Consider the following 14,561-nt stretch of genomic DNA (forward strand, 5'->3'; position numbering starts at 1 on the left):
CGCTGTAATATGTCGCCTGTGATTGTCCTAAAAGCTTGTGTAAGTCCTTTGTATAACCACACAAAAAAAGTCGAGGGTTGTTACGTCCGGAGACCTTGGTGGCAAATTCCACACGTTTTGGTCGATCTGTTGGTAACAGTGCCTGCTGCAACTGTACCTTATGGGCATACAGACGCAACTGTGTATGAAAAACCCTCTGGATTATTGTTGTAGGCGTTTGGAGTTGCCTTGTATGTTTCCTCCACTTGTGCTGGGTCGTCCGGCTCCACTTTTATGCAATACTGATCCGGTGCTAATGAAGCTTGTGTGCCATACACGGATGGAGGATCTGGATGGTGGGTCTCTTTGGAAATTTGTTCCGTTGAACCATTGAGCTTCCTGATGTGGTGGTGTCCACATCTTCTCTTATAACTGTTTAATCTATTGAAGAAAAAAACTTTATTGGCTGTAGTATTACTCCTCCTGATGGAGTTTCTAGTTGGAGATATAGGAAAAAGTCGCTGGAGTCTAGTTGTGGTAAATACAGAGGATTTTCGAGAAATAGAAAGTGCATTTCGTCAATTCTAGTTATGGCGTTTATCGAAGGGTTAGAAGCTGTTTTTTCCTATAATATTCCGATTTCTATTATTCTTTTATCATTTTTATAGTGAAGGTTTGCAAAAAATAACATGGAATATTATGTATATTAGAAATTTTTTGATTATTTAATTGTTTTCTAGAGAAGTGTTTAACGCGTTAGTTAACTTTTTTATTATTAATTTTACGAAAAAAAGTTATTCTTTATAAAAAGTTCTGCGTGGTCCGAAACCTAAAATTCAATCATCAGATGTTGATTTTTTTCAGTCGTATACGAGGTTTATCAAAAAAGTATCCATAATGTCAAAAAGAAAAATACATTTTTAGACAAACCTCGTATACGACTGAAAAAAATCAACATCTGATGATTGAATTTTAGGTTTCGGACCACGCAGAACTTTTTATAAAGAATAACTTTTTTTCGTAAAATTAATAATAAAAAAGTTTCCCAATTTACGTGTACCCACCCTGTATATTTCTAAGCAACGGTGCCGCCCTGTTTATTCGTCTTTTGTGTATTTGGCGCTGAAACGATGACATGTCTCACACTGCGCCATCACAATTGAAAATCTATTCCTGATGTCAGAATCAGGATGTATGTACCTCGATCCAGGAATCTGGATTCAAAACGTATTTCAATTCGAAAGCATCTAGTGTCGTATAGGGATCGGGTTTAATTCCATTTAGAAAAATATTAGCCATATATCAATACGAAGTCGAGATAAGAAAAATATGTATAACCGCATATTTTGGAAGGTTTTAAAATGGATCCGGCAAGGGGAAGCATCAGAAATTTCATAGAGAATTGTAGAAAACTGGATGAACATTAAGTATTTATTAAAGAAACGAAAGACAATTAAAAAAAATGCTTTCGAAACAGGGTTTGTCTTCTATATTGTCCTCCTCGTTCACCCGATCTCAATTAATGTGACAAATTTCTTTCACAAACAAATTAAACGTTCTGGTGAGTAAAGAAAATGTGGAAAATGAATGAAATGACTGTATACATTGGAAAAACTGTATGCTACGAGGATGATTCCAGAAGTACCTGACCTGACTACTCCAGAAATGTTGAAGAAAAGCGGTACTGGATGATCGTCGACTGAGCTAACCATTAACTGAAAATTTGGACATCGGAAAGCTGCGAAGATGTTTCCATCGAGTGTTTCGCAGAATTTTCGTAACGATGGATGGAACGTGGGTCCATAATTTCACACCTGAATCAAAAGAATCATCAAAACAATGGACTGAAAAGGGAAAAAAGCGTTCCGTCTGCAGGTAATGTCATTGCGTCGGTTTTTTGGGATAATTTTCATTGATTATTTTGAAAAAGGAAAAACTATCAACGGCGATGATTGAACGCAAAGTTTGAACGAAAAAATCGAGTAAAAACAATCGTATTTGATTGAGAAGAAAGAGTTGTTTCATCGAGACAATGCACCAGCTCACGCATCCGTTATTGCAATGACCAAAATTAATTAATTGATGTTTGACTTTCGAAAATAAGCTTCCGTTGTATCAAATTAAGCCGAAAAGTTGTTGTGTTGGAATTTTTTATATATTTCGCTAAAAAGAATCCAATTAAGTTTCTGGTATTTTCGTAAGTGTCTTCCTCCACAAATTTCCAATACCAAAACCGAGTAATTTATAATGAAATATCAAATTTTCTGTTATTTCGGGATTCAAAGAATATTTTACATATTTTCCTTTTTCTTTACAAGAAAAATCATGCATTCCAACACGACAATTTGGTGGTACAAATCGATAATCGGAACTTTAATGACTTATATGTCAAAAACAAGACCAGCAACATGGAAAACGAAATAACCCCAGGAAACCATAGAAATAAACGTTCTTAAGTGGATCGAGGGGAAAAAACTATTAGATCGAGAAAGAAGCGGAAACATCAGACGATTATGTGACGTAGAATATTAGATATCACAAGATACAAAAAATCTCTAGAAATGTCCGATTGGAACGCGGAGAAAAAAGAAGAAAAACAAGGTTATTATTATTGAGTGGTAGTCTATACTTGTCTTGTTATAATTTTGACATTTTCTTTTCGTTCGGCTCCGTTTCTGGTTCGGAATATTTACCAACAAGCGGTAAAAAGGAATCGAAAACGGCCAAGAATAATTTCAGAGTCAAGAAATCTGCTAGGCGGTGATTCCATAAGAAGTTCTTGTGTCTTAATTTAATACTTATAAATTCCGATTCGAAAGTGTGTTAATTTTATTTTTAAATCGAATTTGCGGCTTTAGTTTCAACAAAATTATCATTTATCGTTTTGTATTTTCGTTTTTGTGGATCGTTCTAACAAATATTGTTCGCTAAATGTTGTGTTAATCAAGTTTCTCGACAAGAAATCTTGGAATCGACATAAAATTTCTTGTACTCTCTCGAAATCTTAATCAACTTCTAATCTTTATCTGGTTTCAAATTAAAAGCGAAATCAAGACGAAATTTTGAAATATTGTAGAGTTTAACGTAAACCGGGACACATTTCGAGGGATTCTATTCATCAAGTTTTAAAATATGGCAACAGGGATGTGAATATGTCAAATTTGACATTGTCATTATAAAGTTTGACGTTTTTAATGGGGAACGTACTCATAACGTGCTGTCATACGTCATACGTCACCAGGAAACATTTTAAAGCAAATGGTCGTTGGAAATGACAAGACATGTCGCAAAGTATGACACAGGGAAACCAATCGGAGACGACGAATCATTCTCCGCCACCAGAATGCGAGCTGTCACACATCATTTCAAATCAAAACGTTTTTAAACAGTCAAAACATCGAATTGAGGGATGATCCGACGTACAGTTCTTATTTGATACGCAATTATGTCTTTTTATCGCCGCAGATCAAAAATAAATTTTGGGGTTAACGTTTTTTTACACTTGAAGAATCTGTTGATACGTATAATCACATGTTTTGGAGGTATTTCGATCGGAATGGAAAAAATGTTATTTCATTGTTTTTATCTTAATTCAAGGATGTTTTAGAAAGAATTTGGCAATAATTTAGGCCTAAAACAACACGTTTTGCAGCTTGCATAGATTCTACATCATTTTGGAGTTCATACAATTCAAATGAATATGTTATAAATCATCCGATATTAGTGTTTGGAGTAGTAAATGTTCAATTGTAACATTCACGTCTTGTTTACGTATTTGTTAATTAGAATTACCGCTTTAGAAGCAGAAAATCTACAACGAAACTTCCGCGTGGACGCCTCTTATTGTACTAGATAAAATAAACGCGGAGGTGACGAGGTGCAGGTCCAATTAGATCCAAGAAGGGTTAATGGTAACAAAAGAAGATTGCATGAACTATTTTTTAAGTGCAGTTTGCATCAAGAAGATAAACGTGATGCAATACGGTCAAGCAACTAATAGAAAAACGCAGGAAAACTAGATAACTCTGAAAATTTCAGAAATAGACTTCCAGAGGTCTTTGATATAATTGAGAGGAAAGAACCGAGTGGTTCTATCGAATATCGAAACGATGACACTAAGAAGAAGTCAAGTATTAGCGTACGAGGACGGTATCCATTACCAGTAAGCAGTTTTTGCCTATACTGGAAGATAAATTTCACTTCTAGTATTATTTCTTCAAAATCTCTTCAGTCGTTTTCTTCCAAAACTTCTTCAAACCGTCAAAGAGTTCCGTCGACATTACAAATGGATCTAGCATCTATTTCTACTTTCTCCACAATCTTCATGCGTTCAATTTTTATGGTCTTCAGTCCACTGCAACCTCTTCCATTATGACGTCTTCGAGGAGGTTTCTTCATTAAAAAATTGCAGCTTCTTTCAATAAACTACAATTCACGGTTGAAATAAAACAAAAAATTAGTCGGTGCAGTCGTATTTGTATCATTTTGAAATTGGATTATTGAGTGGGCGAAAACTTCGATTGGTATTTACTAATAATTAGAAAAAAAATCCGCTAACGAGTAAAGTTAAAATTCATTGTTGTAGATACGAATGTGTCTGTTTGTAATTTAGAAAATATCAAATATCTTCAAGTACGGGTAATGAATTATAAAAAAGTTCCAGTTTTAATACCAACAAAAGAGAATTTCATCTAAGGAGAAAGTTAACGTTTTGTTAACACTATTATTTCATCATTAACCACTGAAACCATAGGTTTTCTTTACCAGAACCATTATTTCCAGCTAATCTTAATAGAACTTTAATTCCTTAAGAAAATCTTGGAGTTAAACCGAAGTTGGTGGTTAGTTCCTAACGGAATGAAAGTAATTACAATAAGGCTTCCATGCGGAAGTCTCGTTGTAGATTTTCTGCTTCTAAAGCGGTAATTCTAATTAACAAATACGTAAACAAGACGTGAATGTTACAATTGAACATTTACTACTCCAAACACTAATATCGGATGATTTATAACATATTCATTTGAATTGTATGAACTCCAATATGATGTAGAATCTATGCAAGCTGCAAAACGTGTTGTTTTAGGCCTAAATTATTGCCAAATTCTTTCTAAAACATCCTTGAATTAAGATAAAAACAATGAAATAACATTTTTTCCATTCCGATCGAAATACCTCCAAAACATGTGATTATACGTATCAACAGATTCTTCAAGTGTAAAAAAACGTTAACCCCAAAATTTATTTTTGATCTGCGGCGATAAAAAGACATAATTGCGTATCAAATAAGAACTGTACGTCGGATCATCCCTCAATTCGATGTTTTGACTGTTTAAAAACGTTTTGATTTGAAATGATGTGTGACAGCTCGCATTCTGGTGACGGAGAATGATTCGTCGTCTCCGATTGGTTTCCCTGTGTCATACTTTGCGACATGTCTTGTCATTTCCAACGACCATTTGCTTTAAAATGTTTCCTGGTGACGTATGACGTATGACAGCACGTTCTGAGTACGTTCCCCATTAAAAACGTCAAACTTTATAATGACAATGTCAAATTTGACATATTCACATCCCTGTTGCCATATTTTAAAACTTGATGAATAGAATCCCTCGAAATGTGTCCCGGTTTACGTTAAACTCTACAATATTTCAAAATTTCGTCTTGATTTCGCTTTTAATTTGAAACCAGATAAAGATTAGAAGTTAATTAAGATTTCGAGAGAGTACAAGAAATTTTATGTCGATTCCAAGATTTCTTGTCGAGAAACTTGATTAACACAACATTTAGCGAACAATATTTGTTAGAACGATCCACAAAAACGAAAATACAAAACGATAAATGATAATTTTGTTGAAACTAAAGCCGCAAATTCGATTTAAAAATAAAATTAACACACTTTCGAATCGGAATTTATAAGTATTAAATTAAGACACAAGAACTTCTTATGGAATCACCGCCTAGCAGATTTCTTGACTCTGAAATTATTCTTGGCCGTTTTCGATTCCTTTCTACCGCTTGTTGGTAAATATTCCGAACCAGAAACGGAGCCGAACGAAAAGAAAATGTCAAAATTATAACAAGACAAGTATAGACTACCACTCAATAATAATAACCTTGTTTTTCTTCTTTTTTCTCCGCGTTCCAATCGGACATTTCTAGAGATTTTTTGTATCTTGTGATATCTAATATTCTACGTCACATAATCGTCTGATGTTTCCGCTTCTTTCTCGATCTAATAGTTTTTTCCCCTCGATCCACTTAAGAACGTTCATTTCTATGGTTTCCTGGGGTTATTTCGTTTTCCATGTTGCTGGTCTTGTTTTTGACATATAAGTCATTAAAGTTCCGATTGTCGATTTGTACCACCAGATTGTCGTGTTGGAATGCATGATTTTTCTTGTAAAGAAAAAGGAAAATATGTAAAATATTCTTTGAATCCCGAAATAACAGAAAATTTGTTATTTCATTATGGATTATTCGATTTTGGTATCGGAAATTTGTGGAGAAAGACACTTACGAAAATACCAAAAACTTAATTGAATTCTTTTTAGCGAAATATTTCAAAAATTTCAACAGAGTAACATCGTTTTATTCTGTTGTATGTATACAATATTTTTTTATTAAAAATTTCTCAGAGATTTGATTTTTAAACGTCTAACGACTAAAGTAATACCTTATAAGCCCTTCAATGTAATCATATATAGTTTTACGTATATGGTTAAATTAGACAGAGAGAAATTACTTTCATGTATACTAATTATGGGAAAACGTGTTTTTTGTTTCGTTTTAAACCAACATGTATGGTCTGTCGCCCAAGCATGTAATATATTTCCTTACCAAATACGCGGTATCTCGTTCTTTATTTCTAACATAAAAGAAATGGTTGTTTTTGTTCGTTATTTTCTGACGACATTCATAAAATAACAATAAACTTTATTTTATTAAAATGTTGACTAAATTAACTTGAAGTTTCATTTAATCCATTTTTCTATTATATCTAACGTACATTAATTACACTTTAATCACTAGTTACTATGTTTTGGAAATAAGCTGTTCTTTTCCCAGGAATTGAATCACTTCAATCACTTCACATGCTGAATTTAAGGTTAGTTCGATTTTATACCAATCCGGTGACGTTTCGTGACGTAGTCTTGACAGTCTTTCAACTTCGTGTGGCAATATGGCGGAGGAGATGTTAACATTAGGCAACTATATATGTACCCAATACGTAATCTGCTAATAAGAGCCATATTTTGTCTAAATAGATTTAATAACTATCAATGGATTATCACGTGACACCGAAATAACTTTCTCCAGATATTTGGAGGTTAGTAAAGGCTTCTTTTGCGAGACAATTGGCAGCAACGTTATCAGGAACCCATAAATTATCCGCAACGTGATCAGGAACCCATAAATTGGTCGCAACATGACCAGGAGCCAATAAAATTGGAGGAGTTAATTCATAAAGTCTATCCAGTGTATGCGTATTTCATATTCCAAATTCCACAGGTTTAAATTTTGGTTTACCATTAAAAATAAGTTCCTATCGATTCCATGGAGGTAAAGAAAGAAAACGAAGGTCATAGGTGAAAATATAACCTAACCTAACCTAATCTAACTCACCAGGAACCCTTAAATTGGCCGCAACGTGATCAGGAATCCATAAATTGGCCGCAACGTGACCAGGAACCCATAAAATTGGAGGAGTTAATTCATAAAGTCTATCCGGTGTATGCGTATTTCATATTCCAAATTCCACAGGTTTAAATTTTGGTTTACCATTAAAAATAAGTTCCTATCGATTCCATGGAGGTAAAGAAAGAAAACGAAGGTCATAGGTGGAAATATAACCTAACCTAACCTAATCTAACTTACCAGGTACCCATAAATTGGCCGCAACGTGATCAGCAGCCCTTAAATTGGCTGCAACGTGATCAGGAACCCATAAATTGACCGCAACATGACCAGGAGCCAATAAAATTGGAGGAGAGTTAATTCATAAAGTCTATCCGGTGTATGCGTATTTTATATTCCAAATTCCACAGGTTTAAATTTTGGTTTACCATTAAAAATAAGTTCCTATCGATTCCATGGAGGTAAAGAAAGAAAACGAAGGTCATAGGTGGAAATATAACCTAACCTAACCTAATCTAACTCACCAGGAACCCTTAAATTGGCCGCAACGTGATCAGGAATCCATAAATTGGCCGCAACGTGACCAGGAACCCATAAAATTGGAGGAGTTAATTCATAAAGTCTATCCGGTGTATGCGTATTTCATATTCCAAATTCCACAGGTTTAAATTTTGGTTTACCATTAAAAATAAGTTCCTATCGATTCCATGGAGGTAAAGAAAGAAAACGAAGGTCATAGGTGGAAATATAACCTAACCTAACCTAATCTAACTTACCAGGTACCCATAAATTGGCCGCAACGTGATCAGCAGCCCTTAAATTGGCTGCAACGTGATCAGGAACCCATAAATTGACCGCAACATGACCAGGAGCCAATAAAATTGGAGGAGAGTTAATTCATAAAGTCTATCCGGTGTATGCGTATTTTATATTCCAAATTCCACAGGTTTAAATTTTGGTTTACCATTAAAAATAAGTTCCTATCGATTCCATGGAGGTAAAGAAAGAAAACGAAGGTCATAGGTGGAAATATAACCTAACCTAACCTAATCTAACTCACCAGGAACCCTTAAATTGGCCGCAACGTGATCAGGAACCCATAAATTGGCCGCAACGTGACCAGGAACCCATAAAATTGGAGGAGTTAATTCATAAAGTCTATCCGGTGTATGCGTATTTCATATTCCAAATTCCACAGGTTTAAATTTTGGTTTACCATTAAAAATAAGTTCCTATCGATTCCATGGAGGCAAAGAAAGAAAACGAAGGTCATAGGTGGAAATATAACCTAACCTAACCTAATCTAACTTACCAGGTACCCATAAATTGGCCGCAACGTGATCAGCAGCCCTTAAATTGGCTGCAACGTGATCAGGAACTCATAAATTGACCGTAACATGATCAGGATCCCATAAAATTGGAGGAGAGTTAATTCATAAAGTCTATCCGATGTATGCGTATTTCATATTCCAAATTCCACAGGTTTAAATTTTGGTTTACCATTAAAAATAAGTTCCTATCGATTCCATGGAGGTAAAGAAAGAAAACGAAGGTCATAGGTGGAAATATAACCTAACCTAACCTAATCTAACTTACCAGGTACCCATAAATTGGCCGCAACGTGATCAGCAGCCCTTAAATTGGCTGCAACGTGATCAGGAACCCATAAATTGACCGCAACATGACCAGGAGCCAATAAAATTGGAGGAGAGTTAATTCATAAAGTCTATCCGGTGTATGCGTATTTTATATTCCAAATTCCACAGGTTTAAATTTTGGTTTACCATTAAAAATAAGTTCCTATCGATTCCATGGAGGTAAAGAAAGAAAACGAAGGTCATAGGTGGAAATATAACCTAACCTAACCTAATCTAACTCACCAGGAACCCTTAAATTGGCCGCAACGTGATCAGGAACCCATAAATTGGCCGCAACGTGACCAGGAACCCATAAAATTGGAGGAGTTAATTCATAAAGTCTATCCGGTGTATGCGTATTTCATATTCCAAATTCCACAGGTTTAAATTTTGGTTTACCATTAAAAATAAGTTCCTATCGATTCCATGTAGGTAAAGAAAGAAAATGAAGGTCATAGGTTGAAATATAATCTAACCTAACCTAATCTAACTTACCAGGTACCCATAAATTGGCCGCAACGTGATCAGGAACACATAAATTTGCCGCAACATGATCAGGAACACATAAATTGGCCGCAACATTATCAGGAACCCATAAATTGGCCGCAACTTAATCAGGAACCCATAAATTGGCCGCAACGTGATCAAGATCCCATAAATTTGAAAGAGTTAATTCATATAGTTTATCCGGTGGATGCGTATTTTATATTCCAAATTCTACAGGTTTAAATTTTGGTTTACCATTAGAAATAAGTTCCCATCGATTCCATGGAGGTAAAGAAAGGAAACGAAGGTCATAGGTGGAAATATAACCTAGCCTAACTTATTAATACTAGTCTGTACTTGTTCTATTTTCTTTTAATAATAAATATGAAATTCATGCAATGTGAGGACGTTATTAGAAACAAAAAGTTTGGAGGAGTCGTGGTATCAAAGAAAATATGAAAAGTTAAAGAGCCGATCACAAAGAGAGGTCGATTCAAATGGAAAGTTTTCGTTTTTGGTGGAATTATGAAGATTTGGTGTACTGCGAATCCCATAGTGGATAGCTGATGCCAATTTTATTGGATAAATACCCAGATGGAAAAAAATAGCTTGCTGAAAGTTACTGTTTCCAAAATTTGTCATTTTTATCAAAATTTTTCATCCCTTGATGGAGGTAACGTCAACCCTACACGAAATAGTCGTATTTTGTTGTCTAAAATAGCGAAAATTTTAGTTTTTCACCAATGCTATAGAAAAAACCTTTCTGTTATATATACGTAGATCCAACACAAAAACAAATCAATACGAAAATATAGTTAGAAGCAGTCTTTCACTTTGAACATTCCAATATCTATGAAATTGGAACATCACAGAAATAAACTTCAATAGACACAACTGCAATAAAGTACACTGCAAAAAATTATGATTAGGAACTTAAACTGTGTAATAAATTGGAATTTCTGGAACCGTTGGTGATATTCATGCTGAACACACTGTATAAACTACCACAAACAGTGTGTTCACTATTATACTGTGTGTAGGCTTTACTCAATTTTCTTACATTTGATTCACGACGGTAAAACGTAGTGAAATCAGTTGCTAATTCACGAAAAAAATTATTCAAAATATTTGACTAGTTTGTAGATTAAAGTTTAACTCTTTCTTTTCATGTTTTCCTGATTTTTGCTCCTTCTTGCCAGTCTCTAACTTTGAAATTTCTTCCAACTCCCTCTAACCTGTTTTTCTGCGTCTTCTTCTTCTTTTCCCACCACCATCTCTGTGCTTTAGCCTTATAGGTTATACTTGGTATAACCTATAAATTCGAGCTTCTTCTGTACACTCCATCTTCTTGAATTTGAGTTTATTTCGCTTTTTTTTCTCTAGGTTTCACACACGTAAACAACTTTTATTCTTATTATTGTTTTTTCGGTTGTTCGTGATGCATTTTTTGATTTTGACATTTTAATTTAACCGGAAACTCTCTTTCACTATGAGACAAATGACATTGTCAACTGTCAATTTTCAATCTCCACCCTTTTGACATCGAAAAAGTTTTTAATTTCGGAAAATTCTTAATCGTCGGGCAACTTTAGTTGCAGTTGGTGACCGATAGGTTAAAATGAAATTGTAAAAACATTTTTATAGTGTAAATTTAGATGTATGTGGGATTAAAATTACTTACACTTGCAAATCTAATTGGAAACGAAATGCTTAGCAGCTACGTTATTTACGGGAAAATTACTAATTGGTGCCGAAATAGACGATCCGAAGTGTAATTTTCTTTGAAAAATTCGTCGCTGTCAAGGCTTAAAAAACCCAATAGCGCGACACCTTTACAACAATCCGAGAATTTGTAATGAAAGATTAGTCTATACGAGGTTATTTTCAATTAAGTTAAACCGATACCACACGTCCAATACTTTGGAGGCTTGATGAAAATTCGGTTCTTTTGATCCGTCTCAAAGGAGTATCCAACATCCGAACGAAGCTGGAACCAACACTCGTTGTACAACTACTTGTCTTCTTGCGTGTGGATGCTGCGTTGTCACGTTTTCGTTTCTTTAAGTAGCTCTAGGTAAAATTTCAGTCTTCGTCCAATGATCAGCCGTGCGTTGGAACGCAAATGTTTGCCGCATCGTGTAGTACCGGCTTTAGAATGTTATGTTTACAAAAAACAGCTTTTTGTAATTATCTCGTGAACTATTACTCCAATCTGAACTATAAAAATTATTTATTGACAAATTATCTACGAAAAATGTTTCCGTTCTCGCAAATTCAAAGTTTTAAAGTAGGTAAATCCAAAAAACTACCCTTTGACGCAAGAGCTTTTGATCGGGAGTAAGATTTTTTGGCACCAACTTACCACAGACTTTTGTCATGTAATTCATCGTGTAAAATGTTTCTAACTGTTTCTTTATCGGTGTTTATATCATCGGCAATCGTCCCGATGTTCATTCGAAGATTTGCACGCACAATTTGGTTGATTTTGGTCACTGTTTCCGGAGTTGAAACAGTCAAAGGACGACCTGGGCGCTGTGTGCTCTTTTGGAACTCACTGAAGCGCTGACGCCGCTCAAAAACAAGCTCAAGAGATAGAGAATTGTCCCCGCAGGAGTTTTTTTCGATTTAACGAGAAATTTGAGATTTGGTTTCAAACCGCTACCGCGCAAATACTATAATAGTGACGGACGTGCATAGACAAGATATCTGAGGCGCCATCTAGACGCGCAGTCTCGTTATTTAATAGCCAAACCTCGTAGATGTTTATAATCACAAACTTCCAACGAAAATATATGAAACAAGGCGACGGTTTATGTTCCATCATGCGGAACTGCAAAAATTCAACCGGATATAATAGACCCTTGATGCCCATTCACCTGTTCGTTCAATTTTTTTTTTATGTTTCAAGTTTCCCTCCGTTTTAACGGAAAAAAAATGTACTTGATCAATGAAAAGATTTATGCAATATCCTAATTAACTTCAATTTTACCTCGAATCAATACAAATAAATAAAACGACCGGACAAAATAAGTTGATAACGTAGTGAAATTTGCAGAAAACGAAGAAACGCCGAAAGAAAGTACAGAAGCAAATCAAAATAGGTAATAGACGAATAGGTGATAGACGAATAGGTAATGGACGAATAGGTGATAGACGAATAGGTAATGGACGAATAGGTAATGGACGAATAGGTAATAGACGAATAGGTAATAGACGAATAGATAATGGACGAATAGGTGATAGACGAATAGGTGATAGACGAATAGGTAATGGACGAATAGGTAATAGACGAATAGGTAATAGACGAATAGATAATGGACGAATAGGTAATAGACGAATAGGTGATAGACGAATAGGTAATGGACGAATAGGTAATAGACGAATAGGTGATAGACGAATAGGTAATGGACGAATAGGTGATAGACGAATAGGTGATAGACGAATAGGTAATGGACGAATAGGTAATGGACGAATAGGTAATAGACGAATAGGTAATAGACGAATAGATAATGGACGAATAGGTGATAGACGAATAGGTGATAGACGAATAGGTAATGGACGAATAGGTAATAGACGAATAGGTAATAGACGAATAGATAATGGACGAATAGGTAATAGACGAATAGGTGATAGACGAATAGGTAATGGACGAATAGGTAATAGACGAATAGGTGATAGACGAATAGGTAATGGACGAATAGGTAATGGACGAATAGGTGATAGACGAATAGGTGATAGACGAATAGGTAATGGACGAATAGGTAATAGACGAATAGGTAATAGACGAATAGGTGATAGACGAATAGGTAATGGACGAATAGGTAATAGACGAATAGGTGATAGACGAATAGGTAATAGACGAATAGGTGATAGACGAATAGGTAATGGACGAATAGGTAATGGACGAATAGGTAATAGACGAATAGGTAATAGACGAATAGATAATGGACGAATAGGTGATAGACGAATAGGTAATGGACGAATAGGTAATAGACGAATAGGTGATAGACGAATAGGTAATGGACGAATAGGTAATAGACGAATAGGTAATGGACGAATAGGTAATAGACGAATAGGTGATAGACGAATAGGTAATGGACGAATAGGTAATGGACGAATAGGTAATAGACGAATAGGTAATGGACGAATAGGTAACATACAATTAACATATTCATATTTCAGAGAGATTTTATCGTTGCTGGATTGAATAATAACCTTTATGATGTCTTACTCTGCTTAATTCATTCTTCCTGTCCCACATTTCCTCATTTTCTACCTCAAGAATAGTTATCGTTTGGACTCTAGTCATTTCGGATCATTTTTCATCATTTCATTCTAGATCTGCTAATAGATCTTATCCGGCTAGTTTATTTTTTATTTTTATCATTATTATTGACAATATTATGAATCTTTTAGTTTTTTTATTGTATTTGCGAGGAGGAGGAACGATTAAAGCAATGGAGAAAAAAGGAGAAACGCCTCCAAAGAAGGTAAAGACCGTTTTATCTGCGGGCAAAGTCATGGCGTCGATTTTTTGGGATGCGCGTGGGATAATTCTCATTGATTAACTTAAAAAAGGAAAAATCATCAACGATGAGTAATACGTGAACTTATTACAATGTTTGAGTGAATAAATTTAGTAAAAACGGCCGTATTTGGCTAAGAAGCAAATGTTTTTCCATCCAGATCGACCAGCTCACACATTCGTTATTCCAATTGCCAAAATTAATGAATTAAAGTTTGAATGGCTACTTCACGCATCCTATACCCCAGATTTAGCTCCCTAGGACTATTTTTTGTTTCCAGACTTTACTTCACGCATCC

The 14,561-nt window shown here is 35.0% G+C and overlaps 1 protein-coding gene across 1 annotated transcript in view; it reads left to right on the forward strand.

Annotated features, from left to right (window-relative positions):
* Positions 1-13,944, forward strand: part of LOC130446830 (uncharacterized PPE family protein PPE62-like) — a 70,030-nt gene extending 56,086 nt beyond the window's left edge. The window contains exon 3 of the mRNA XM_056783316.1: positions 12,793-13,944. Coding sequence (XP_056639294.1) covers positions 12,793-13,944 — 1,152 coding nt within the window. The remainder of the gene's footprint in view (positions 1-12,792) is intronic.
* The last annotated feature ends 617 nt before the right edge of the window (positions 13,945-14,561 follow it).

The sequence above is a fragment of the Diorhabda sublineata genome, chromosome 7 (assembly GCF_026230105.1).
Source record: "Diorhabda sublineata isolate icDioSubl1.1 chromosome 7, icDioSubl1.1, whole genome shotgun sequence".
Classification (NCBI taxonomy): Eukaryota; Metazoa; Arthropoda; class Insecta; order Coleoptera; family Chrysomelidae; genus Diorhabda; species Diorhabda sublineata.